The 27,934-nt window shown below is 39.5% G+C and overlaps 1 protein-coding gene across 3 annotated transcripts in view; it reads right to left on the bottom strand.

Moving 5' to 3' along the window:
* FAM168A (family with sequence similarity 168, member A) overlaps positions 1 to 27,934 on the bottom strand; it is a 211,207-nt gene that overhangs the window by 57,052 nt on the left and 126,221 nt on the right. For all 3 annotated transcript variants that reach the window (XM_011953030.1, XM_011953031.1, XM_011953032.1), the window contains exon 2: positions 8,538 to 8,625. In XM_011953030.1, the coding sequence (XP_011808420.1) occupies positions 8,538 to 8,607 (70 nt within the window). In that variant the 5' untranslated portion in view covers positions 8,608 to 8,625. The remainder of the gene's footprint in view (positions 1 to 8,537; positions 8,626 to 27,934) is intronic.

Below are 27,934 nucleotides of genomic sequence, written 5' to 3'. Positions count from 1 at the left end.
ATTCTTCTGCCTCAGCCTCCTCAGTAGCTAGGACTACAGGAAGGTGCCACCATGGCTGGCTAATTTTTGTATTTTTAGTAAAGACGGGGTTTCACCATGTTGGCCGGGCTGACCTCAGGTTTCGAACTCCTGACCTCAGGTAATCCGCCCATCTCGGCTTTCCAAAGTGCTGGGATTACAGGTGCAAGCCACTGTGCCCAGCCCATCAAAGCACTTTTGAAGTAAGCAGACACTATTATCCCTACTTTATAAAAGAAACTCAGAGAGGTGGGAAATGACCTAAGATAATAGAGTTACCTTGTTTAAAGAAATCTAACTAAGTGTCTTGGAAATTAAAAAGCAGCTACAAGGTGAGTAGAAAGAGAGCTAGATTGGCTGCCAGAGGTCTGGGTTCTACTTCCAGCTTTGACATCTATCTGTCCATCCATTTGTTGAAAAATTAGTCAATATTCATGGCATGTAGGGGCCTAGCTGGATATTAGAGATACAGGAGTAAATCAGATACTGAATTCATTGTCAATCTCTTTTTTTTTAAGACAAGGTCTCCACTCTTGTCACTCAGGCTGGGGTGCAATGGTACAAGCATGGCTCACTGCAGCCTTGACTTCCTGGGCTCAAGTGACTCTCCCAATTCAGCCTCCTGAGTAGCTGGAACTACAGGCAGGTGCCACCACATGCAGCTAATTTTTACATTTTTTATAGAGATGAGGTCTTGCCATGTTGCTCAGGCTGGTCTCAAATTCCTGGCCTCAGGAGATCCTCCCGCCTCACTTTAATCCTCTTAAAGTGCTGGGATTATAGGTATGAGCCATGGCACACAGCCCACTGTGACTCTTCAGTGCTTTCCTTAGGCACTTATTACACCTCAAGTTTCTCATCTAAGAATAGGGTTGGATTTGATCGTTTCTAATAATCTTATAATTCTAGATAAAAACATAATACCAGCCACCAGCTGGACTGAGAATATAGATAAATAGGATGAGCAGGAGATGGGCTGGAGATATCTGAATGGTAAGGTCATAAAAACTTTCTACTGCAAGCTAAGGAGTTTAGACTTTATCCAAAGGACAGTGAAGAGTCATTGAAGGGTTTTAAGCATGGAGTGATGTCAAATTTTCAAGAGAGAAAAATGATTATGGCTACATTATGTAAAGAATAGACTGGGGACAGGGGTACATGAAAGGAGTTAGGAAGTCCAGTTAAGAGGCAACTTAAATAATCCCAGAAAGAGCAATGATGGCCTGAATGGTAACAGTGGAAGGATAGGGAAGAAAAGTCTAATCTAAGAAAGGTAAAGGAGGTTTTTTAAAAATAAAAAGAACATTTCATATCCATTATGATAGCTATTATTTAAAGAGAGACAGAGACAAAAATAAGCATTGGCAAAGCTGTGCAGAAACTGAAACTTTTATAAACCACAAGGGAGAATGTAAAATGGTGCGGCCACTAGGAAAACAGTATGGCAGTTCCTCAAAAAATTAAAAATAGAATTACTGTATGATCCAGCAATTCCACTTCTGGATACATACCCAAAAGAATTGAAAGTAAGGTCTTCAAGAGATATTTGTACATCCATGTTCATAGCAGCATTATTTACAATAGACCAAAAGCAGAAGCAACCCAAGTGTCCACATACCACCGCATGCAGTATACACATACAATGGAATATTATCATTCAGTCTAAAAAGGAAGGAAATCCTGACACATGGATGAAACCTGAGGTCATTAGGCTGAGTGAAATAAGCCAGTCACACAAGGACAAATATTATATGATTTCAGTTATATGAGCATCTAGACTAGTCAAATTCATAAAGATAATAAGTAGGTTGGTGATTGCCAGGAGCTGGGGGGAGGTTGAAATGAAGAGTTATTGTTTAATGGGTATTGAGTGTCAGTTTTGCAAGATGAAAGGAGTTCTGTGAATCCACAGTGATGACAGTTGCAAAACAATATGAATGTACTTAATGCCACTAAATAGCACACATAAAAATGGTTAAGATGGCTGGGCACAGTGGCTCACGCCTGTAATCCCAGCACTTTGGGAGGACGAGACAGGTGGTTCACCTGAGGTCAGGGGTTCGAGACCAGCCTGGCCAACATGGTGAAATCCCATCTCTACTAAAAACACAAAAATTAGCCAGGCATAGTGGTGCATGCTGGCTACCGAGGCAGGAGAATTACTTGAACCTGGGAGGCGGAGGTTGCAGTGAGCCGAGATCACACCACTGCAATCTCTGGGCTGAGGAGGGGAGGGGAGGGGAGGAAAGCAAGAAAAGGTTAAGATGGAAAATTAAAAAAAAAAAAAATTCTTTTTTTTTGAGACACAGTCTCACTGTGTTGCCCAGGCTGGAGTGTGGTGGCACGATCTTGGCTCTCTGCAACCTCCACCTCCCAGGTTCCAGCGATTCTCATGCCTCAGCCTCCAGAGTAGCTGGGATTACAGGCATGCGCCACCAAGCCTGGTTATTTTTTGTATTTTTAGTAGAGACGGGGTTTCGCTTTGTTGGCCAGGCTAGTCTGGAACTCTTGGCCAGGTAATCCACCCACATCAGCCCCCAAAGTGCTGAGATTATAGGTGTGAGCCACCACGCCCAACCAAGATAGTACACGCATTTTACTACAATCTTTTTTAAAAAGGCAGGACTTAATAACTGGCTTTAGAAGGCAAAAGAGGCAAGAGCATCAAGGATGATGTTTTCTGATTTTAGGAATAGGCAGATAGTGGTATTAATCACAAATTACAAAAAATGGGTTACAGGGGAATGATAAGATAATGAGCCCAGTTTTAGATGTAGTAAGTCTGAGCAAAACATGAGACATTCATGGAGGAGATTTTCAGAAGACAGGTGGATAAACTAGTCTGAAGTTCAGAAGAACGGTTTGCCACAGTGCTAGAGTTTATGAATCATCAGCCTATAGATAGCAGCTGAGGCTAAGGGAGAAACAGAGCCCTTGTGCAACATCAACTTTTAATGGGTGAGCAGGGGAAGAAAATTCTGAAAGGAGACGAATTCAAGAACAGCTGGAGAAGAAGAAAGAGAAAACAAACAAAAATAAACAAACAATTATGGTCAATGAAAATTATGGAGGCAATGAAAGCTTGCTTCAAGAAAGGGGTCAGGTGTCAAATGATATAGAAGAGTCAAATTAGGATAAAGGCTAAAAAGGGTCCACTGGATTTAACCACAAGATTATATTCATGAGAAAAATTAATAAGAAATCTCTTTAGATGCTCTTCTTCAACCATAGGTGAAAAAGTAATCAAGTGATCTTGGAGTTCTCTCCTGAGCAGAGGAGATCAGTTTGAACATCAAAGGGGGAGTTGTGAGAGCAGTTTCAGGAATTAGAATCCATTTTCAGGCTCATCTGAGATCTTAATCACTGTACTGTTATAGCCATGTATGCTAGAGCAGTAAAAGCACTTACTTTGTAACTGGGGTTAGTTTGGGCTCTGCTATACAGTGTGACCTTAGAGAAGCTTAATTTCATCTGGAAAATAAAGACTATCTTCCAGAGTTGTTATAAAAAATATATATATATATGAAGGGAAAACCCCCACAAAAGTTCTTTGCAAAGAATAAACAAAGTACGAATGTCAGTTAATCAAAACCTCCGACAGGCGATCCTTACAAAGTTTTAAGCAAAAGCAGCAATCTGGGGGGTGGGAGGTGGGGGGAACCACCACTGGTTTAAAAAGAAAAAAAAAAAAAGATGGTAGTCTTTGAACAGATTAATTTCCTAGCCTTCTAACCTTGAGAGCTGTATCTTTTGTTAGTGTATTTGTAGCATTTGGACTTATGTTTTCTACTGGCTGAAACCAGGATATTCATTAAGGGTCAACACAGGAGGAGTCAGAAAGAACTCTTTAATTGGAGTGGGCTAGCAGAGGAATGTGAAGTGGCCACAACGAAATGAAGAGAAGGGAGGACACTTGTTATTTTGTGGTAGAGAGACAATGAATACACAGACCCAGATGGGGAGACATAGGTTCCAGACTCAACCCCAACACTTTCTTCAAAACACTTCTTATACTCCATCTTTTCACCTATAAAATGATGGATTCATTTAGGGGTTTCATCTGTTCTCCCATTTTAGAATTATTTTCTAATTGTGTTTTGGAAACTTCATGACAAGTCAGTGGCTAGCCCTGTTACATTTATTACTCTCAGCTGTCTTGTGAGGAAGGCATTCCTAACCCTGTTTTATCTTTTTTTTTTTTTTTTTTTTTTTTTATTATACTTTAAGTTCTAGGGTACATGTGCATAACGTGCAGGTTTGTTACATATGTATACTTGTGCCATGTTGGTGTGCTGCACCCATTTTTTTTTTTTTAAAGCAAATGATAGATTGAGGCCCAGAAAGCTTGACAATTTATCTGACGTCACAGAGCTCTTAAGTGGCAGAATAAGGTCTGTAATCTAAGTCACTAACTCTATGTCCCATGCTCTTTTCCCTGTAGGTATATACTCATTGCTATGCATTACAACAACCATTAACTGAGTGTCCACTATGAGCCAGGCATGACACCAGAAGCTTTATAAACATTTTCACCGATTACAAACCAACCATCTGTATAGGTCATTATTCCATTTTACAGTCGAGAAAACTGAGATTCAGAAAGATCACTCAACCAAAGTTGCAAAGCTAATTAGTGAGAGAAACCAGATTTCAGCCGAGATCTGACACACTCCAGAACACATACGAGACCCCTGGGCGATGCTTGGACACTGACACCATCAGAACATTTCAGAAAAGAAAAGACAAGGAGAAGATTGAGGTCTTGACTACACTCCAAAATTCTAGCAGAAAAACCTTTATGAAGCTTTTGGAAAAAGAAATGCCCTGGTCTAGAAACAGCCCACTGTCATAGTGAATCTAGATAAAGGGTATTCAAGTGTTCACTGTACTCATTATCTGTCCTAGTCAGCTTGCGTTGTCATAACAAGATACCAGACTGGGTGGCTTAAACAACAGACATTTATTTCTCATAGTTCTGGAGGGTGGAAGTCTAAGATTAGGGTGCCAGCATGGTCAGGTTCCAGTAATGACTCCCTTCCTGGCTTGCAGATGATTACCTTCTTGCTGTGTTGTCACATAGCAGAAAGAGCTCTGGTGTCTGTTCTTCTAAGGAAACTAATCCCATCATGAAGGCTCAACCTCATGACCTCATCTAAACCTACAACGGTTCAGTCTCCAATTACCATCACACTGGGGATTAAGGGTTTCAACATACAGATTTTGGAGTGACACTAACATTCAGTTCATAATATACAGTCTATGCTTAAACATTTGAAAGTATATGGCATATTACGTTCTCTAAATTCACTCTGCCAAAATATATAAGGAGCTAGTTAAAACCATGTTATAGGATTGCTGCAAGTGTGAAAATAGGTATTTTTTGTAAAATACTGAGCTCAGGCCGGGCGCGGTGGCTCACGCCTGTAATCCCAGCACTTTGGGAGGCCGAGGCGGGCGGCTCACGAGGTCAGGAGATCGAGACCATCCTGGCAAACATGGTGAAACCCTGTCTCTACTAAAAATACAAAAAAATAAGCTGGGCGTGGTGGCAGGCACCTGTAGTCCTAGCTTCTCGGGAGGCTGAGGCAGGAGAATGGCGTGAACCCGGAAGGCGGCGGAGCTTGCAGTGAGCGGAAATCGCACCACTGCACTCCAGCCTGGGCGACAGAGCAAGACTTCGTCTCAAAAAAAAGAAAAAAAAAATACTGATCTCAGGTTTTGGCACACAATAAGACCTCAGTAAAGAGGCTTTCAAAGGGAGAGAGAAAGAGAGAGAGAGAGAGAACACTGTCAACTGGCTAGAAGACAGCTGCTTACTGGAATACATTGTACCACAAAGCTATATTTTATTTCCCATCTTCAGACTTCAAGAGAATTTCAAACCAGGAGTGTTTCTGACTCCTCTGTCCCCTGCAGCCACCATCCCATTTCCTCGGAAGCAGATGACACTGCAGTGGACTTGACCCCCTGTACTTTTGCCCTCCTGAGCCTACCCCAAACTGCTGGGCAGGAACAGGCTTCTAGCTCCTCAAAGGGAAGCTTTCCTAGTCCTAGAAACAAAAAAGACAATTCTCTTCTTTAATTTATCATGGGGAAGAGAGAAAGCAGCACATATTTTAAGACAGATTAGCTTACTGTAACAGAAAGCACATATATTTTGAAGCCACAAAGAACTGAGTTCAAGTATTTTCTCATCCCTTAGAAGCTATATACATTAGTCAAGTCACATGACCTGAATTAAACTACCATAGTTTTTTATCTATAAAAGCTATAGCATTTATGATTAATAAGATTATAATTAATATATAGTACCTAGTATGTTCTTACCAAATGATAATACTTTTAACATAACCATATAAATGTTTACTCTAATGTACTATATTTGGCATTTGTTTATAAATTATCTTCACTTAGATCTTTCATTTCCAGTAACACAGAAGAAAAATAACCTGAAAATCTGCCTACTGCATAACACCTAGAAAAGCTGGATGAAGTATAACAAACATCCCATGAGGCAGAGTTGAGATTTTAAGAAAGAAAAAGGAATCCCTACTACTCAAAAAATGAAGAGGAAACTAAAAATCAGGAAGTCTATGTAGTGAGCTGTTATCAGGCTGCTTTGGAGAGGCTTTTTAGTCTAGGCACTCAAAGGGCTTGCTTTTTATAGCCACCAGGGGTAGGAGATAGGCTGTGGGCCCTGGAGCATCCAAGAGCTGCAACTCAAATTCCCCTGCATAAAGCTGGGACCTTGGAGGAGTCATATTGTCAGTTAAAAAAAGAAAAAAAAAAATCCAAAAGTATAGAGATACAACAGCCAAGGTTAGGTTAAAAAATAAAAAGTCTCCCTACAAATTTGAAACCCTGCCCTGTATGAAGTCTGAATTTATACTACTTATGTGGAGTTTATACTATCTGTGTGGTCCTAGAATCTACAGCAGGGAATTAACTTAAAACAGTTCCAGACTCATAATATTCCTTGGTGATTAGTAGAAACAAAAAAATATCCTCCTTTCCTCTATAGGAGTACAAATAATCTTGTTTGATTCTCACAACTGTCCTATGAAATGGATAATATTTTGTCCCATTCCCAGAATTATCTAGTATGAAATAGATAATATTATCCTAGTTTATCAAAGAAATTAAGTCTGGGGAGATTAGGGCAAGTTGTCCAAAGTCACCCAGCTATTCTTCTGACAGAGCGGGGATTTGAACCTGGTTGTTGTCCAGTCGGTCAAAACACATTACCAACTCCTACTATGTGCCAAGCAGAGATAAAGTCTGTTCCCTTTCCAATTTTGGAAATTTGGAAAATTTGACAAAATCAATTCCCCTTCCAGATGTGCATGCTTCATCTTGATGTAAATCAATAGATAAATGCAACTGTTCTCTTCCTTCTCTAGTTTAGCAACTTAGTAAGAATGAAGGCAGCCAGGATCAGAGCAAATAGGAAACCAAAGCTCCACAGGGTTCCCCTGGGCTCTGTCTGCCAAAGCAGTTCAGTTCCCTCTGGCAAAGGAACTTAAGTTGCTGGAACACTCTGAACTGGAAAGTGGAAAAGCAACAAGCTCCATGAGCTAGTAGGGTGTAGAGTACTGCCCCATGAGTCCTGGTTACTGGAAATTAATTTTGTTAGAACAAATATACAAATAGAAATTCAAACCGAAAATATTTACTGTTTTTTTTTTTTTTTTTTTGAGACGGAGTCTTGCTCTGCCACCCAGGCTGGAGTGCAGTGGCCGGATCTCAGCTCACTACAAGCTCCGCCTCCCGGGTTTACGCCATTCTCCTGCCTCAACCTCCCGAATAGCTGGGACTACAGGCGCCCGCCTCGTCGCTCGGCTAATTTTTTGTATTTTTTTTTTTTTTAAGTAGAGACAGGGTTTCACCGTATTAGCCAGGATGGTCTCGATCTCCTGACCTCGTGATCCGCCCGTCTCGGCCTCCCAAAGTGCTGGGATTACAGGCTTGAGCCACCGCGCCCGGCCTAATATTTACTGTTAAGGTTAAGTAATAAGGACAATGAAACTGTTGTGATAAACACAAACATGTGAAACAGAAACTTAGGGATAACAGTTACAGTTATATCAGGCTCAAACTCCAATATATTTCTGAATGTTAATTTGATTGCATAGCACTGAGAAAATCCTGATTTAAAAACACAAGCAGATGTAAATGGTAGCATTTAAAAAAAAATTAACAGGCATTCTTAGAAGCTTAACACACTGATCATCTAACACATATTCATGTTTTATAAAAATAGTTCTCAATATTTTAAAATAATCAAATCAAATGTTTATGGACTCTCTAAAACACTCTCCTGGTATTTTTGTAGAACAAAGTTTGGAAACAACCACACAACAGGTTCTCTGAGATCTTTCACTGGACCTCAGACATATCTTCTGCATGTTCCCAAACTTTACCAAGACTTTTGGAGGTGTATGTTAGGAGGATGAGCAAGTTGTTTGGTAATATCCTTAACTACTATTTCTCCAAATGAGAGCCATTCTCACACTACTCACCCGTGTAGGCCATGTTCTTAGGGTTGCCATAAGGAGCCCCAGGCTGCACGGGGCTATAAACAGGGTTCATTGTGGAAGACTGAGGATCCTACAGAGAAAACAAAGAAAACAGCACTGATTATTGATTGTTCATTCTTCCTGACATCAGCTGCTCCTCTATAATCTTCAGTTTTCCCTGAAAGGAAAGCATCAGGGTATAGTGGAAAGAAGACTAAACAAAAAAGCTAATTTGCTTGTACTTGGCCCTATGCTAAATACTTTCCCCATTTTACAGATGAAAATAGTAAGGAGCAAGGAAGTAATATAACTTGCCTAATGTCAACCCAGGCATTTTGGCTCTCAGTTCAGTATTAGTCCCACTATCCCACAGACAGCTCTGGCACTACAGTACTATGTGGCACTGGCCATGTCACTTCCCCTGTCTGGACTTCAATGTCCTGATACAAAATGAATTAGTTTAAGATTTCTGAGGTCCTTACTAATTCCAGTGTTGTTAGTCTAAGAGTTGGAAAAGGATATGCTTTCCATGGTTCACTAGTGGAGCCTGGTGCCTGATGATGAGCAAACAGACTGCTGGAAGGAAAAGCAGCGTCTCATCTGCCCCTTACACCTGCAGAGGACAAGATACCAGTTACCAGCAGCTTTAAAAACAAAAAAGGGAATTTGTTGCCACTGATAATTTTAATGCAGACAAGGAAATACAGCTAGGATTTCTCTCCAAATTTATTCAAGGAAAAGAAATAAACTTGGAAATTTGTGTGCAATAAGTATCACCTGCACAAGTGCTCTGTTAATTATCTTAATGAAGCACATTCTCCACTCTGATTAATGGAAAATCTGTCATTAAGCTCTATTAGCCAGCCAATTTGTCCTACCTTGTTTAGGGAGCCTTTCCTTACTACATAGCCTGACACATTTGTAAATGTGTCTCCAAATATATTATTTACTCATCATAAAAATCAAACAATTCCTTCCTAACTAGGTTCACAAGATAGATGGGCAATTTTTTAGGTCATTAACTTCTCTTGTATCACTTCAAAATCGGAAACAAGTCAAACGTTGAAGGCAGGCAGTGAACAGCTGCTGTGATGACACTGCTCTGCGATTAGTCTGTCTAGGGTTCCAAAATGAGATGTGGAGAAAAGGGGGGCTAACAAGGAGAAGAAGCTGGGATCAACAGATAAGCAAAAGGGAAAATGCCACTGGCCAATTTCAGAGAACGGAATGTCCTAAAATGTACCTAATGTGTAGCCCTGGCAAATTACCCCAGGGCAACGAACTAGATGAAATTACCATCAGCCAACAAACTGAAACTAGAACAACTTGAGGATGAAAGTTAAAGGAGTTATATATATTTCAGTTAAACTTAAGGGAAAAAAATATTCTCACAGCCAGAGTTATCTAAAAATATACCCAAGTAACATACACTCTCTCTAAATAAAAGCACTCTCCTCACAGAATACTAAGACATTAAAAATGAAAAGAGATCATAGATGACATTAAAATAAGTTGCAAACTGTCAAGTGACATGCAAATGCAAACAATGATGATGTGACAATGTTGCCCATGTGACAACAGCAACACAGAGACTACTTGTACTCTTTCAGCTTTGGGTCTCTCTTCTACCCAACCAGTTCTCTTGCCTGGTACATCAAAGTGAGGAAGACTGATAAAGTGCTGCAGTGGTGTGAATGTTTCCCCCCAGAAAGCACGTGCTGGAAGCTTAATAACCATTTTAACAGTAATTAAGAGGTGGGACTGTTAAAAGATGATTAGGTCATGAGGGATCTGCCCTGATGAATGGGTTAATGCCATTATTGCAGGAGTGGGTTTATCACGGTGGGCGTGGGTTCCTTAAAAAAGGATGCGTTTGGCCCCCTCTTGCTCTCTGTCACCCTCTTTTTACCCTTCTTTCTTCTACCATGGGATGACACAGCAAGAAGGCCCTTGACAGATGCTTGTACCCTGGTATTGGACTTCCCGCCTCCAAAACTATGAGCCAATACATTTCCATTCGTTATAAATTACCCAGTCTGTGGTATTCTGCTATAGCAGCACGAAAAGGACTAAGACAAGTGCTAAGCAGTACAACTTGCCTGTAAACATCTGAGCACTCTCCTACTGAGAAGAAACTCTGTGTTGCTGATTGGACAAAGTACAAAATTGCTTTTCATAATCAAAGAAAATCATCAGCTTTGAAACTGATCTCCTGCTGCTCCAAAATGAGGGCTACTGCCACAGGAGGGGATCATGCCTGGGGTAGCACTCCATAACAGCATCAATTCCAATCTCAACTAATGACTGACAGAAACGAGATCTGCCAGGGTTTCAAAATTTAGAATATGACAACCACTTCTAGGGAGCTGCTCAAGGGTAGACAGGATTCCTAGCTTCTAAAGGAAGGTTGGTCTTTTATAACAAAATCTGTACTGTTAATAGCTTCAGGGACAGGCTAAAAATGAGTAGGAAGATCATAAACTCTACAATCAGGCAGATTTAGGTTCAAATCCTGGAACTGCCACATACCACGATGCAATCACAGGGTAGTCCCTTAACTTCTGAGTCTCTGTTTCCTCTAACCGCAAAATGGGGAAAAAAACAAAAAACATACTTTGTAAAAAAAATTTTTTCATATGATAGGTTTATTAAAGTATAATTTACGTATAGTAAAATTTTACCTCTTTTAGGTATATAGTTCTATTAGCCCCTGAAAAATGTATTCAGTTGTACAAATATCACCACAATCAAGATATAAAATATTTTCATTACCCCAAAAAGTTCTCTTATACATTTGTAGTTAATACCACCCCGCCTTCTTCAAAAGCCTTACGAATAAAATCCAAACTCTTTCACAGAGTATACAAGATCCTTTATGCTCTATCTGGGATGTTGCTCAGAAATCTGTATATTTATGTTCCCAAGGAGATTCTGATGCCCAATTTGAGGACCATGCCTTAGACTTTCTTTCCCAAATGCCATTTCTCTCATATAGGCTGTCTAGGGGAATTGAGATACAGCAGAGAACAAGAACAACAAAAATTTCTGCTTACATGCTAGTTGGGAGGAGGAAGAAAGAGAGGTTTTTTTTCAAGTGAAAGATGTATCAGATGGCAATAAAAACTGTAAAGCAGGGGTTCCCAACCCTGGGGCCATGGACCAGCATCAGTCCATGGCCTGTTAGGAACCAGGCAGCACAGCAGGAGGTGAGCAGCAGGCAAGCAAGCATTACCACCTGAGCTCACCTCCTGTGGGATCGGCGGTGGCATTACATTTTCATAGAAGCGTGAATCCTATTGTGAACTGCACATATAAGGGAATCTAGATTGTGTGCTCCTTGTGAAAATCTGTGAAAATCTAACGCCCCCCTCTCTGCCCCAACCCCACACATACCCCTGGTCCATGGAACAACTGTCCCTGGTGCCAAAAAGGTTGGGGACTGCTCCTGTAAAGAAATCCACTCAGCCTGTTTAGGGAGTGCTAAGGGCAGGTTATTGCAATTTTAAATAAGATAATTAGAGAAAGTGTCATTGAGTGACATCTGAGCAAAGACCTGAATAAGCTGAAGGAGTACGCCATGGAGATCTCTGGGAAGAAACTAAGTAGAGGAAATAGCAAATGCAAATGCCTCCAAAGTAGAAGCATTTTTGAGAAATAGCTTAGAGGCCAGTTCAGCTGAAGTGTAGTAAATGAACGGGAAGAATACGAAGTAAGATGAGACAGGTAATGAAGGCCAAATCATGCAGGGCCTTGTAGGCCACTGTACAAACTTTGTTTTTTTCTAAATAAGATGGGAAGCCACAGGACTGTTTTACAAAGCAGAGTGAAATTATTCATCTTCATTTTAAGAAGAGGTAGATTGTTGTGCTGCGATCAGACAGCAGGAAAGCAAGAAGAGAAGCAGGGCAGTCAGGAGGTTTTAGAAACAGTTCAGATGAAAGATGATGGTGGCAGTAGCAGTGACGGTGGTGGTAGAAACTAGTCATGTTTTTTATATATTTTGAAGATCAAGCTGATAGGAATTGCTAATGGATTTAATATAAGGTACGAGAGGAAGAAAGACATCAAGAATGATGCCAAGGCTTGAGAAACTGGAATAATAAAAATGCCATTTACTGGTGAGAACTATGAGAGGAGTAGGTTTTGGGTAAAGAACAGAAATCTGGATTTGGACTTAGATTGGAGGTGCCTAAGAATTTTGCTTAGAACAATGTTTGATATACAATAAACACCCTATAGAAGGTTAACCATTAGCACTACCATAAACATTACCCCTTTGGGGGTTCTGTGGAGGTTAAAAAAAGGAAAAAAGAAAATAAATAAATATTACCCCTACTACCAGCAGCTACCATTTACTGAACACCTACCATGTGACAGGTACTGTGCTAAGGACTTATTAAGTCCCTATAAGTCTTATAATACTTGCAAAATAAGTGTTATTTTTATTATATTACAGATAAGTAAACTTAAGTACAAAAAAAAGTGAAGTGACTAGCCCAAGATCTCATAACTAAGAAGTAAGGAAAAGCCCATTTCAAAGCCAAGTCTGTTTGATTTCAACGTCCAAGCTACTTTCACTATACTAGATGAGGCTCCCAGGCTCTCCAGTCACCTACCCCAGTACTAGGTTCGCCTCTGGAACAGTAGGCCTCAAACCCTTGTTCAACTCAAGAGCCTAAGTGCTCTGCTTGGACCCTAACAGATCCCAACATGGAGGCAGTTCATATCTACCACAGTACCTGGCACCTGCTGGGCACCATGGGCAGTTATAACTGTATGATATGGCCTTATGTGCTTACCTCTCTGGTTGCAACTTCTACCACTATCTTTTTGTTTTCTTCACTTCAATTACAATGACTTCCTTGTTGTTCCCTAAGACATCATGCATGCTTGTGCCTCTTGGTCTTTGCACTTGCTTTTTCCCTTTTCCCCAGATATCCAAATGGCACAGTTCCTTACTTCATTCAGGTCTCTGCTCCAATGTTACCTTATCAGAAATGCCTTTCTTAACCAACTTATCTAAAATAGGTCCTCCACGTGTTCTCTCATCCTTTCTTACCCCCAACCTTTTTTTTTTTTTTTTGGAGACAGTCTTTCTCTGTTGCCCAGGCTGGAGTACAGTGACGCAATCTCGGCTCACTGCAACCTCTGCCTCCCAGGTTCAAGCAATTCTCCTGTGTCAGTCTCCCAAGTAGCTGGGATTACTGGCACCTGCCACCACGCCCAACTAATTTTTGTATTTTTAGTAGAGACAGGGTTTCACCATGTTGGCCAGGCTGGTCTCAAACTCCTGACCTCAAGTGATCCACCCACCTCGGCCTCCCAAAGTGCTGAGATTACAAACATGGGCCACAGTGCCTGGCTTACTTTTCTTATTTATACCTATTTTAGTCTGTTTTGTGCTGCTATAATAGAATACCTGAGACTAGGTAATTAACAATGAACAGAAATTTATTTCTCACAGTTCTGGAGCATGGGAAGTCCAAGATCAAGGAGACAGCATCTGGCAGGGGACTTCTTGCTACATCATCCCATGGCAGAAAATGGAAGGGCAAGAGAGAGAATCTATTCCTGAAAGTTTTTTAAAAAAATTATTTTTTAAAAAAGAGATGGGGGTCTTACTATGTTGTTCAGGCTGGACTGCAATGTCTATTCACAGGCACAGTAATGGCACACTACAGCTTCAAACTGCTGGGCTCAAGTGATCCTCCTGCCCTAGTCTCCCAAGTAGCTCCCTGAAAGCTGGCTCCTCAAAAGCCTGTTTTAAAAGGCATTAAGCCCACCTCTGAGGACGGGGCCCCCAGAACCAAAGTACCTCTTAAAGGCCCCACCTCCCAATACTGTTACATGGGCAATTAAATTTCAGCGTAAGTTTTAGAGAGGGCAAACATCCAAACCACTACAATACCTATTACTGTCTGACCTATTTTCTTGTTTATTCTTTCCCCCATTAGAGTAAGATACATGAGAATGAGATTCGGTTTATCTTGTATCCCCAGTGCACAGAACATTACTGGCACAAAACAGGCACTAAATGCATACTAGTTGAATGAACAATGCGCTTTCATGCTTCTCCAAAATAAAACTGCGAAAAAAACTTCAAGATGTTTGGCATTTCTTGGCATATCCCAGTCAACTTCTTGGCTCCCTATCTCTCCAGCAGCTGCTTCCAATGCCCAGAGAAGCCTCTACTAGGAGCTCATCTTGGGCAAAAAAAGCAACGGTAAGGCCCAGCAGTTGCATGGTATGTGAGAGAGAAAAGAGAGGTGCTAAAGATTCCTCCTGGTGAAGCTGATTTTTCACTTCTAGACTCCTAACCACTGTTCTGCAAATGGCTTCCTGCTACCCTCAAAACATCTGAACTATTTCTTTCAAAATAACAAAATCTATGACCATTAAATGACAAGCAAAAAAGTCCAGAGATTAAAGTAGTATTTGCACAACATGTTGCAGTGTTTAAAATTAGCGTTTTAGTTTGCAAAGTACTACTACATTTTGCAAACTAAAATGGTAAAATTCTTTGAAATTCTACCATTTGAAAAATGGTAAAATAGTAAATTTTTCAAGTAATTTTACCACCACTTATGCAGTGCTTTAGAATTTACAATGAGATTTTAACCATTATCTCACTTGGTCCCTTGAAGTAAGCAATGCAAAGATTATTAATTTCATTTGAGAGACCCAGAAACTACAGCTTAAAGGTTTAATGCATTCTGGGATAGATACTGTTGGGAAAGGAAAAAGATTGTGTTTGCCCAAAAGAGGCTATGGTCTAGCTAGGAAAGTTTAAAAGTTAAATAAAAATTAAAATGCCAAAAGTAATAGATGGAGGTGGACCTTCTGGAACAAAGTGCTTAGCAAACCCTTTCCCCCAAAAGCAAAAATAAAATGAGACGAAATAGTAAAAAACAACCATTTTGGGCCAAAGTATGAAATGTCTATTCAAGAAAAACTTCTGAACCACATTAAGAACAGTGAAAGTCTGTGGCATTTTACCCTGGGGCTGCCCCTATCCCAATCCCCAGCTCCATAGGGGGCCTGCTACTAAGGCAGGCTAGACCAGGCTACAAGGACTACTGCTACCAGAGTGGGCTGATTTAATTTGAAACTGAGCACAGAAAATCCTATGCCCAGAGTCATTGTCAAAAACAATAGTGAGGCAATTTGGGGAACAACAGCAAATAATCCAGGAAGGCCACTACTGCAGCTACTCTGAGGTCATAATACTAATTGGTGCAGGCAACAGACCTACAGATAAGCCAGAATTTTTAAAGGGAGTTCTGGGGAACACAACAACCATAGTGGGTCTTGATAAACTTTCACAGGATCCCTAAAGGTATGTAGAGAGGGCCTTCTCTATCTACTGATCCTGGGTGAATTTAAGGCCTTGAACATAAAACTAAAAGTTAGAGCATAATTGTAAATAGCCTGAGTTTTAAACGCATTCCCTAAACCACATACAGATCCACTGGTAAAGGGTGGAAACCTTCCTGTCCTATGTTTAAGCACAACTTCTGATCAAACACTGGATGGCCACTAATCTGTGCCAACCCAGGGGTGACCTTTAGGAAGCCAAGTTTAAAAATGAAAACAGTAATTAAAAAAATATGGCCAGAGACATCAGAAATCACACTGCAAAGGAGACAAACTCTACAGAAGAGTCTGAGCAAGTCACTGAACAAAAAATCCCAGCAACAACCTCCTGGTGGTGGGGTGGGCGTGGGGTGGGTGGCTGGGTGGAATCTGAATCAAGAGTTGCTACAATGTATTATCTAAAATATGTAGTTTTCAACAATATGGACAAAATCATGAAACATGCAAAGAAACAATAAAGTATGCCCCATCTGTGGGGAAAAAAATAGGTAACAATAAATTTTGTTCTTGCAGGGGTCTAGATATTGGAATCAGCAGATAAATATTTCAAAGCAGCTATTAAAAATGTTAAAAAAAAAAAAGAAACTCACACTTAAAGAATTAAAGGAAAGTATGATAATTTATCAAATAGAGAATATCAATAAAAAATATAAAAATAGGCCGGGCGCGGTGGCTCAAGCCTGTAATCCCAGCACTTTGGGAGGCCGAGATGGGTGGATCACGAGGTCAGGAGATCGAGACCATCCTGGCTAACACGGTGAAACCCCGTCTCTACTAAAAATACAAAAAACTAGCTGGGCGAGGTGGTGGGCACCTGTAGTCCCAGCTACTTGGGAGGCTGAGGCAGGAGAATGGCTAAACCCGGGAGGCGGAGCTTGCAGTGAGCTGAGATCCAGCCACTGCACCCCAGCCTGGGCGACAGAGCAAGACTTCGTCTCAAAAAAAAAAAAATATATATATATATATATATAAAAATAGAAAGAGCCAAATGGAAATTATATTCTGAAATGAATCATTCAAGAGAGGCTCAGAAGTAAGCGTGAGCTGGCAGAAGAATCATTGAACTTGAAGACAGAGCAATAGAAATTATACAATCTGAAAAACAAAAAGAAAACAATGAAGAAAAATAAACTGTGAGAAACTAGCAAGCAAATCAAAATAGAAGCATGAGAGTCCCAGAAAGAGGAGAGAAAGAAAATTAGGTGGCAAAAATGGAAACACCATGCCATTAAAAAAATAAAAAAAAAACAAAATCATGTTCTCTTCAGTAACATGGATGCAGCTGGAGGTCATTATCCTAAGCAAATTAACCCAGGAACACAAAACCAAATACCACATATTCTCACTTATAAGTGGGAGCTAAACATTGAGTACACACAGATGTGATGATGAGAACAATAGACATTAGGACTTACTTGAGCACGGAGGGTTGAAGGAGGGTGAAAGTCAAAAAAAAAAAAAAAAAAACTGTCAGGTACTATGCTTGCTACCTGGGTGATAAAATCATTTGTACACCAAATCCCAGTGACATGCAATTTATCCATGTAACAAATCTGCACGTTACCCCTAAACCTAAAATAAAAGTCAAGGGGGAAGAAAAAGAAATTATACAGCAAATTGAAAAAACAAAAGAAGACATAATGTCCAAAAACTTCCCAAATTTGATTAAGACAACAATAACAACACATATTAAACTACACATCCAAGAAATACCATCAACTTCAAGTTGGATAAACACAAAAAGATCCATAACCGGACACAACATGGTAAAACTCCTAAAAGTCAAAGAGAAAATTTCAAAAGTGGCAAGAGAAAACAACTCATCAGATAAAAGGGAATAACAATAAGATTAACAGCTGACTGGAGACCAGAAGACAGGAGGTTGGTATATTCGATGTGCTGAAAAAATAAACAAAAAAACCTGTCAACCAAGAATTCGAAATCCAGCAAAACTATCCTTTGAAACTGAAGTCAAAATAAACACATTCCCAGATAAATAATTGAGACAATTCACTGCCAGCAACCTGCCTTTCAAAAAATACTAAAGAAATACTAAGTATTTATCACTGAAAGGAGTGATACTAGACAGTAATTCAAGTCCACACACAAAAATAAAGAGTACCAGGAAAGCTGATATGTAGAGAGATACATACATATATAAAAAAAAAAAGTATAAATATTTTTCGTGTTAACTGGCTTAAAAGAAATTGCATAAAACAATTAACTATAAAACTGAATTGCTGGCCTTATGATATATAAAGATATCATTTACATAAAAACAAGAGTCCAAAGCAAGGAAGTATGGGAATGCTGCTATACTGGAGCAACATTTCTACATTTTACTAAATTACATTAATTTGCATCTGAACTAGACTGTAACAAATGCAATAAGTTATAATAAATTAAGATGCATATTTAATCCCCAAAGCAACCAGTGAGAAAATAAATTAAAAATTTTTAAATATCAACAATATCAATAAAAAGGAACAAACTACTGATACATGTCACAACATGGATTAACCTTGAAAATATTATGCTAAGTGGAAGAAGCCAGGGCAAAAGAACACATATTGCATGATTCCATTTATATGAAATGTTCAGAAAAGACAAATCTGTACAGGCAAACAGTAGATTTTTGATCATCTGGGACTCAGAGTAGGAATGGTGAGTGACTGCAGATAGAAGTAAGAGATTTCTTTGGTGTGAAAAAAAGGTCTAAAATGATTTTTGGTGGTTATAAAATTCTGTAAATTTACTAAAAAGCACTGCACACTTAAAAAAAACACTGTACACTTAAAATGAGTACATTTATCATATATAAATTAGAACCTCAATAAAGCTACTAAAAATACAAATTGGTGATTCAATAAACAGTTACAAATTTTTAATAAGCTAAAAGAGATTAAGTCATTTACTTCAGCACCCTCATTTATATAAACTGATAACTTGCTGTGCCAGGCCATGCATAAAGTATTACAGATTCAGGGGTAAGAAGGCACAATTTCTGTCCCTGGGGTATTTATATGAGGGAAACAGCCTTGGAATTAATAGCAATATAGTACTGTTGTTATACTGAAAGCTAGAATTTAAAGAAAAAAACAACTATAGTGGGGTGATAGGGGAGCAGGTAGGCAGTGCTGTGACTGCCACTAGATGGCAACATGCTCAGTTAAAGGATTCTACTTCCCAGCTTCCCCAGGAATAGCTAGGTGTGGCTGATTAGTTTTGCTCATGAGATGTAACTGAAATACTCTGTAGAACTTCTGAGAAGGCTGCTTAAAGGGAACTGTGTTACCTGGAGAAGGTGCCTTTCCTCCCCCTTACTGATTCCTGCTATCTAGAATTAGGACATGATGATTATAGCTCAGCAGCCTTCTTTTCCATGAAGTGACCTTGAAAATAGAGGTCTTAAACTGAGAAAGTTAGAAACAACCTCGATTTCATGGAACAATCGTTTCAGCTCTGCTATATATACCTCTGTACTTCTTTTACATGAGAAAATAAAACTATGTTTTAAAACCACTATTATTTTTTATTACTGTTATATGTAGCTGAACTTAATCCTATTTAATTGGGAGGATAATACAGGTTTCAAACAAATGTGTCATTTGATCTATGTTTTAAAGGATGACAGGAATTCTGCAGAGAGAGGAGGAAAGGCCATTTGTGAAATTACACCGTGAGAGGGCAAGAAAACATTCAGAAAATATCGAGTAATTTTGGAAGGTTGGAGCATACAATCTGCGGGAAAACACAGCAGGGATTTTATTCCTGTCCCCATTTCTCAACTGAGTCCACTTATCTCTTAGAAAAGATCTCAGAAAGGCAGACTGTGCATGGCTACAGGTAATTTTATGATCCCAGAGCCCTCTAGACGTCTGTGTTAGAAATACTCCTTGCAACTGTAATTTGCTTGCCCAATTCTTTTCTTCTTGCTACATTTTAAGCACCATGAGATCAACAAACTATCTCTTTTTTTTACTACTGAATTCCTGGAAAAGGGCCTGATATTAAAGCAAGGTGCTCAATAAACATTTGTTGACTAGATGAATGAATGAATGAATGGATGAATAAAAAGAAAGTTTACTGGAATTCGACAGCTTAATTTCACTTTAGAAATTATTTCTTCTTACCAAACCACTTTAAGAAAACTCCATTTCACCGGGCGCGGTGGCTCAAGCCTGTAATCCCAGCACTTTGGGAGGCCGAGACGGGCGGATCACGAGGTCAGGAGATCGAGACCATCCTGGCTAACACAAAAAACTAGCCGGGCGAGGTGGCGGCGCCTGTAGTCCCAGCTACTCGGGAGGCTGAGGCAGGAGAATGGCGTAAACCCAGGAGACAGAGCTTGCAGTGAGCTGAGATCCGGCCACTGCACTCCAGCCTGGGTGACACAGCGAGACTCTGTCTCAAAAAAAAAAGAAAACTCCATTTCAGTATTTTTTTTTCTTAATTCTATCAGTATGATACATAAGAAAGCCATTTTTATAGTAGCTGTCTCCGTCTTTATATTGCCTGCCAAATATAATCAGACAATACATTAGATTTCTACATTTTATAATACTGTATATAATATTTCATCTCAGAAAATGTTTCAATTTAAAAATGAAATGGAGGAGAACCCTGATTTCTAGGAATCTGCCACAGAATCTCAATATCTGAAAGGCTTCCAGTTACCAGAAAGATCTTTCATGCAAAAGCTCAACACCCAGCTTTGTGCGTGTCTGTAAATGAGATGCTTATCTGCAAAATGTCACATTTCAGCCACCAGAGCATTCAGCCCATTAAAACAGCTTTAAGAAAATGGCTTTTCAGCTAATCAAAACCACAACAAAATTACCTCTAAAGCAAATGCTTACAAATAATAGAAAATTTCTCTCTCTCTCTCTTTTTTCTTTTAAGAACAAACAAATTTCAGAGAACACCTCCCTAAATAAAGAACCCAACTAATTCACTAAACCACACAAGTACTCGGACCTTACTATGTGTCAATTCTCTGCTCTTAAAAGAACTCATATTTTAGTGGGGAAATAGTTGTATTTAAGATTGACTGTAATACAAGGTGCTGCATTAGAACAAAGTGCTTGAAACAGAGACAGGATGTCATTTTTCTTGGTAGAAGGGTTGAGAAAAGCTTTCACAGTATAGCACTTTTATAGCTTATAAAGAGGGTGCAAGAGTTAACAATGCCCATGACCATTTTACAAAAAAAAACAAACAAAAAAAACCAGAAGTTAAGTGATTTGTTCAAGGTCCCATAGATAGTGTGGGATGCCAGAAACTCAAACCTAGCCACAGTTAACAGCTGTGAGGCCTTGGATAACTTAATCTCAGTTTCCTCTTCTGTGTAGTGGGAAATACTAGTGGTATCAATATTCCAAGATTGCTGGAAAAATTAAATGAAATAATATATGTTCTTCCTGAGCACATGTAAACACAATAAATTGTAGTTTTTATCAATATTTTGCCTAGAGAAACATCCTCATCACATGCAACTGCCAACAACCAAGACCTACCGTGTCCATAGGGACCCAAGACACTGGACTGTCCCTTTCCCAGGTCTAGGACTTTAGAAGGGTAATTACAGAGCCTCAAACGAGTAAGGAGAGTGTTCATTTCACCTTGAGGCTATCTGCTACAGGAAGACAATTACCTCCTTCTCTATAAAACTGAAATACTGGCCGGGTGCGGTGGCTCACACTTGTAATCTCAGCACTTTGGGAGGCCGAGGCAGGCGGATCACGAGGTCAGGAGATAGAGATCATCCTAGCTAACATGGTGAAACTCCGTCTCTACTAAAAACTTCAAATAAAAAAAAATTAGCCTGGCACGGTGGTGGGCACCTGTAGTCCCAGCTACTTGGGAGGCTGAGGAAGGAGAATGGCGTGAACCCAGGCAGCGGAGCTTGCAGTGAGCTGAGATCGCGCCACTGCACTGGGCGACAAAGAGAGACTCCGTCTCAAAAGAAAAGAAAAACAGAAATACTACCACTTAATATAAAAAACTGCCATGAAGATGCTATAGAGGATAAAAGTAACGCTATGGAGAATAACAAAGTAATATAATCATATCTGTGTTCTAGAATAATATTTCATGGGAAGATGAAGGATGGGTTAGCAAAGGAGAAACAGAAAGTCTTAAAGCAGCTACCCAGGTTAAGGAAATGAAGGTCTGAACTAGAAAGGAAAGCTAAAACGGAAAAGAAGGAAAGAATATAGGAAAATATTTTCCAGTCAGAACCGACAGAATTTGAAAATTCTCTGTAGGCAGGGCTTGATGAGGGGAAAGTCAGAAGTTTCTGAGGTCAGCATTCAAGGATAGTGTTCATTCTGAAGAAGTAGAGTAAAAGATGTCCAATAGACAACTGGGAATCTGGAAATACTGATTTGGGAGATGATGGTTGCTGTGAACTAATTACCCACCAACCATTATTTTTATTAGCTTAGAGGTTAGCAGAAGAGTCCAGCAAGAGTATAAAGGCAATAAGGAATGAACATTGTATGGAAGAAGTATAATAGCACAAGAGAATATTCTGTCAGATGTAATAATTCAGAGCCAAACAGGGCTCTCAGAAAGAATGTTTTTTGAACCTTCTCAGTCATTAAAGAAGCAAGCCTTCTTGGTTCCCAATGTACTTTCTTGCTGCTTCCTTCCTCCCTCCTTATCTTCAGTCAATAAACATTTACTAGGTCTTTATCTTATGCCAGGACCAGCATCAGCACTGAGGATAGAGTAAGTTATATACCGTAACTGTTATGGTATACGCCCTTAAGGACCTTGGTGCTACCAGAAAACAAAAACATGTAAAGAGTCAAATAAAAACACCAACATGCTACAGTAGAGATGAGCAGAGTGGTCTAAAGAACCTAACTCCAAGCATCCCTTCTCCATGATGTCTTCCTTGAATAAGATTATCAGCTAATAGAGCTTTAAAGATGTTAACATCTTTAATTTTCACAGCAACTTTATGTATGATGCCCATTTTACGGATGTATAAGCTGAATAACCCAGCCTATGATGAACACTCTCCTCTGAGCTTTCACAGTCCTTATAAATTTTATATCACATAGTACTCTGTATCATCAGGTTTTCTTAAATAACCATAATTTATTCATATCCTTTTCTTCCCCAGGGTACAGCACAGGACCAACTACACACTACAGGTATTCAGTATTTGATGATTGTATTAGTCAGGGTTCTCTAGAGGAGCAGAACTAATAGGATAGATAAATATATAAAGGGGAATTTATTAAGTAGTATTAACCCACAGGATCCTAAGATCCCACAATAGGCCGTCTGCAAGCTGGGGAAAAAGGAAGCCAGTCCAAGGAGTCCGATGTTCAAGGACAGGAAGCATCCACCACAGGAAAAAGATGTAGGCTGGGATAAGTCAGTCTAGCCTTTTCACATTTTTCTGCCTGCTTTATATTTGCTGGTAGCTTATTAGATGGTGCCCACTCAGATTATGGGTGGGTCTGCCTTCCCCAGCCCACTGACTAAAATGTTAATCTCCTTTGGCAACATCCTCACAGACACACCCAAGATCAATATTTTGCATCCTTCAATCCAATCAAGTTGACACTCAATATTAACCACCACTTTTATTTTAACAACCATCATGTTGTTAAATATACATAACACATCTAAAGGACTGTTTTAAAGTCATTCCATTGACCAAGTTTTTACATGAGATCCTAAAAAGTAGTAATTTCTTACTAATTCATTCGGCAAATCCTTAAGTACTAGATCTGAGCTAATCACTAGTACTAGATCTAGGAGAAACAAATAAATCACACACAGACCCTGCCATCAGGTTTACTGTGGCACCCACTAATGTCATCTGTTGTTTAAAATGAGTTCTACTTCCTTCAGACATTAGAACCAGAGATACATGTGTCTTTTGAATATTCAAACACTTACTAGGAATAAACTATCAGCTGAAAGAATAAATGAATGAATCACAGACAATCTGAACCTTGGACCAGGCCTTGCTTGGTCTGGTCACTGGAAAGCTGAGCATTCTTAGCAATGAGCAAAAACTTCTAGTACTAAATTTACCCTGGCTTCATTTACTATATTATCCTATTTCCCCTTCACTATTAATCTGTTTGTTTTTCATCCTATTTTATTACGTGCATTTTAAAATTCATTCCCTTTAGGAAAAAACCATAGGTGTACAGAATGTAATCAATCAACCTGAAGATGGTATAATGAGTCTCCTACTTTGTCCAGATGCCCTGCTGAAGGTTTGGAGTCAAACCAGGCCCAATGAGCAAGTCAGCAGCCAAGTCAGTAGCTACTACTACCTAAGTTTAATAAAAAGGGTCTCTGCTGGAGGAACTGTGTTGCTTCAGAGCAGCCAGGGAACTCTATTCTTCAAAGCCCACCCTCTTCAAGTTTTCAGCCCCCACATTTATAAATAGGGAAGTTCTGAAACTAGACCATGGAGGACTACATGTGTATCTCTATCCCTGACCTACCAATACCTTAGAATCAGCTTCTTATTTATTCTTATCTACCTACTATACAAATGTGAAGTTTGGGGGAAAAGGGTTCATTACTGGTAATGCAGTATAGGTAGACAAGCAGTCCTGTAAGCACTGAATACTGAAAACACTGGGGTTTTTTGCTTGTTTTGTTGTTAAAATATACATAACACAAAATTGACTACTTTAATCATTTTAAAGTGTACAGTTTTGAGGCATTAAACACATTTACATTGCCACGCAACCATCACCCCCATCCATCTCCAGAACTTTTCACCTTTATGAACTAAACTGGACTCTTCATACCCATTAAACACTAACTCCCCATTCTCCTCTTCCTACCCAGTCCCTGATACCACCATTCTACATTCTGTCTCTAAATTTAACTATTCTAAGAACCTAATTTAAGATGAGTCATACAATATTTGTCCTTTTCTGACTGGCTTATTTCATTTAGCATAACATCTTCAAGGTTCATCCATGTTAAAGCATGAAAATGCTGGTTTTTAATAACATTCCAGACTTCTCATTTCAGACAAAGATAATCACAAACTGTAAGTCTGACCATCATTTGTTAGCTTTTAGAGATAACATTAAAAGCTCACTGTAGAATTTTTCCTCTCCTATGCCACTGAGATTTCCAGATTGATTTATAATTTGGAACAAGTATTTCTAAATAGATCATTTAGATGGAGCATCCTGCTACTTGGAAAATAAGTTCTAACATGTTCATAAGGAAGCAAAATGGCCCTCAATAAAAAAGACAATGTGGTATCAATGTTTGAATAAAGATTAATGCCTAGCATAAGCTTCTCATCTGTTTTGATATCCCTAGACATATTTTCTTACAGGGAAACAAGTGTGCATCTGCCTGGTTTTCAGAATATATGTACAAATATTTCTTATTATAAGTAGTATGTTTTCAATATTAATAAATTTATATCATCCACACTGATGAGCCATGGATTATTTTTTTAACCAGCAAGACCAATATGAATAAAATATGAATGATCTTACTAAAAACAAACAGAAAAGACCTCTTCCTTCTCAGTTGGGGATATCATTTTTTGTTTGCTTTTTTCCTTTTTTCCAACTCTTCCAGACTTTAATCCTATATGGCTCTGTACATTCCATGTCCCAACTCTCATCACTCTCCCCTCTTCATCTCCTCATCTTTTTCCACTGTATTCTCTGGAACTCAAGGTTAGCAAAATCCTCTACAACTTCAACCTCTCCTAAGAATGTCCCCCGCTCTAAGTGAAATCTGGCTGTCTCACATAATAATGCTTTCCTGTGCAGCACTTACAAGTGAGGGCTGATTTTCTCTCACTTCTCACCTTCTCCTGGGCCTTGAACCTGACTGTTGCTTCCAGAGCCTTCTCCATAAAAACATTCAGTTCTGAATCTCATATCATCAGATTCAACATCACCCCTCTTTGTAGCCATTTACTACTTCCAAGTAACTTTCCTCTTATGCCTTAAAGATTGTGGCTCCTAGTTCACTGTCATTCTCTCCAATACATTCTTATCATAATTCCTGGTAATTTTAATAACTATGTAAATAATGATTATAATGCACTGCCCTCTCAGTTATTTGACCTCTCCTCCACTGACCTTGACCTCAGCCTCTCATTTCCATGGTTATAATCCTTGAAGTGTTATTACTAATAACATAAATCTTTTTTCTCTAATCTTAATTTCAAATATCTCATTTGCCAAACACCATCTCTTACCTTTCTAGTTTGCTCACTATAGTACCCCAATTCTAACAATCCCTCAACCTATGAGGACATTCAATCTACTAATTCTACCTATATTTCATTGTCCATCACCCTCCTCATACCCTCACCTCTCTCCTAACCCTGGCTATCCTAAATTCCCTGGTCAATTTTGTAATAATCATTCCCTTGCCCCTCTATCACTTGTATTGACACTAGTTTGGTTAAACCACAACCCTGGTTAAATTCAGTCACCATCTACTCTCTGCCAACACTGGTACAGGTCTTGGGAGTAGGAAAACACACAATTATGCTTACTAAAGTTAAAATTTAACTTTAAACTCATGATCACTATTTTCATGTGGGTCTTTTTTTTTTTTTTTTTTTGAGACGAAGTCTCACTCTGCCAGCTGGTGGCACGATCTCGGCTCACCGCAATCTCTGCCTCCCGGGTTCAAGCAATTCTCCTGCCTCAGCCTCCCAAGTAGCTGGGATTACCGGTGCCTGCCACCGTACCTGGCTAATGTTTGTATTTTTAGTAGAGACAGGGTTTCATCATGTTGGCCAGGCTGGTCTTGAACTCCTGACCTCAGGTGATCTGCCCACCTCAGCCTCCCAAAGTGCTGGGATTACAGGTGTGAGCCACCGTGCCCAGTCTCATGTTGGTTCTAAATGAAACCTGACAATCATTCTATATTTGCCTCATCCATCCTATACTATTTCATGCTTTCTTTGCTCCTAATCTCACTCTCAACTAATGATTTTGCTTATTTGTCCAAAGAAAATTAATCATCCAGAAGAGAGCTTTCATGAGCTCCCACCACATTTACCTACCAAACTGCACCTGTACCCACATACTCTTAACTTCTCTCCTATCACCATAGAAGAACACTCCACATCCAACCTTCCAGTGGTACACTAGATTCCATTCCCTCACCAAACAAAGGACACTACTTCAAGTCATTTCACCCCTCTTTCTTGAGCATTATTAGGACTTCATTTCTCTGCAGGATTATTCATATAAACATACTGTTACTTGTCTCACCTAAAAATAAATACATAAAATAAACAAAAAGTTCTGTCTTGATTCCATCTAACATACCAGCTACCGTTTCTTTTTTTTTTTTTTGAGACGGAGTCTTGCTTTGTTACCTGGGCTGGAGTACAGTGGTGCGATCTCAGCTCACTGCAACCTCCACCTCCCAGGTTCAAGCAATTCTCCAGCCTCGGCCTCCCAGGTAGCTGGGACTACAGGTGTGCGTCCGTCTAATTTTTGTATTTTTAGTAGAGACAGGCTTTCACTATGTTGGCCAGGCTGGTCTTGGACTCCTAACCTCTTGATCTGCCTGCCTTGGCCTCCCAAAGTGCTGGGATTACATAGGTGTGAGCCACCACACCAGGCCCCAGTTACCATTTCATGTCTCCTTCCCTTCATAGCAAAATTCCTATAAAGAGTTGGGGTTTTTTTCTTCTTTTAACCCTCCTGTATTAAGAATTCTAGAAAGAGCTGTTTTATACTGTACTTGTTTTCTCTCATCTTTCTTCCTATTCTTTTGAACCCACTGCAATCAGATATCTATTCCCACCACTCTACCACCATGTTCTAATCAAAGTCACCAATGACCTCCACTATGCTAAAACTAGTGGTCAGTTTTCTCAACCCTCATCTTACTTGACATGTCAGCAGCAGCATTTAATGTAATTGTGTCCCCCACATTTTCTCCCCCACACCCCATCCCCCACTTTTTTTTTTTTTTTGGTATTTTCTGTAGAGGTGGGGTTTTACCATGTTGGCCAGGCTGGTCTTGAACTCCTGACCTCA

This window comes from Colobus angolensis, unplaced genomic scaffold (genome assembly GCF_000951035.1).
Source record: "Colobus angolensis palliatus isolate OR3802 unplaced genomic scaffold, Cang.pa_1.0 Scaffold355, whole genome shotgun sequence".
NCBI classification, from domain to species: domain Eukaryota; kingdom Metazoa; phylum Chordata; class Mammalia; order Primates; family Cercopithecidae; genus Colobus; species Colobus angolensis.
This window is presented reverse-complemented; position numbering and strand designations above follow the sequence as displayed.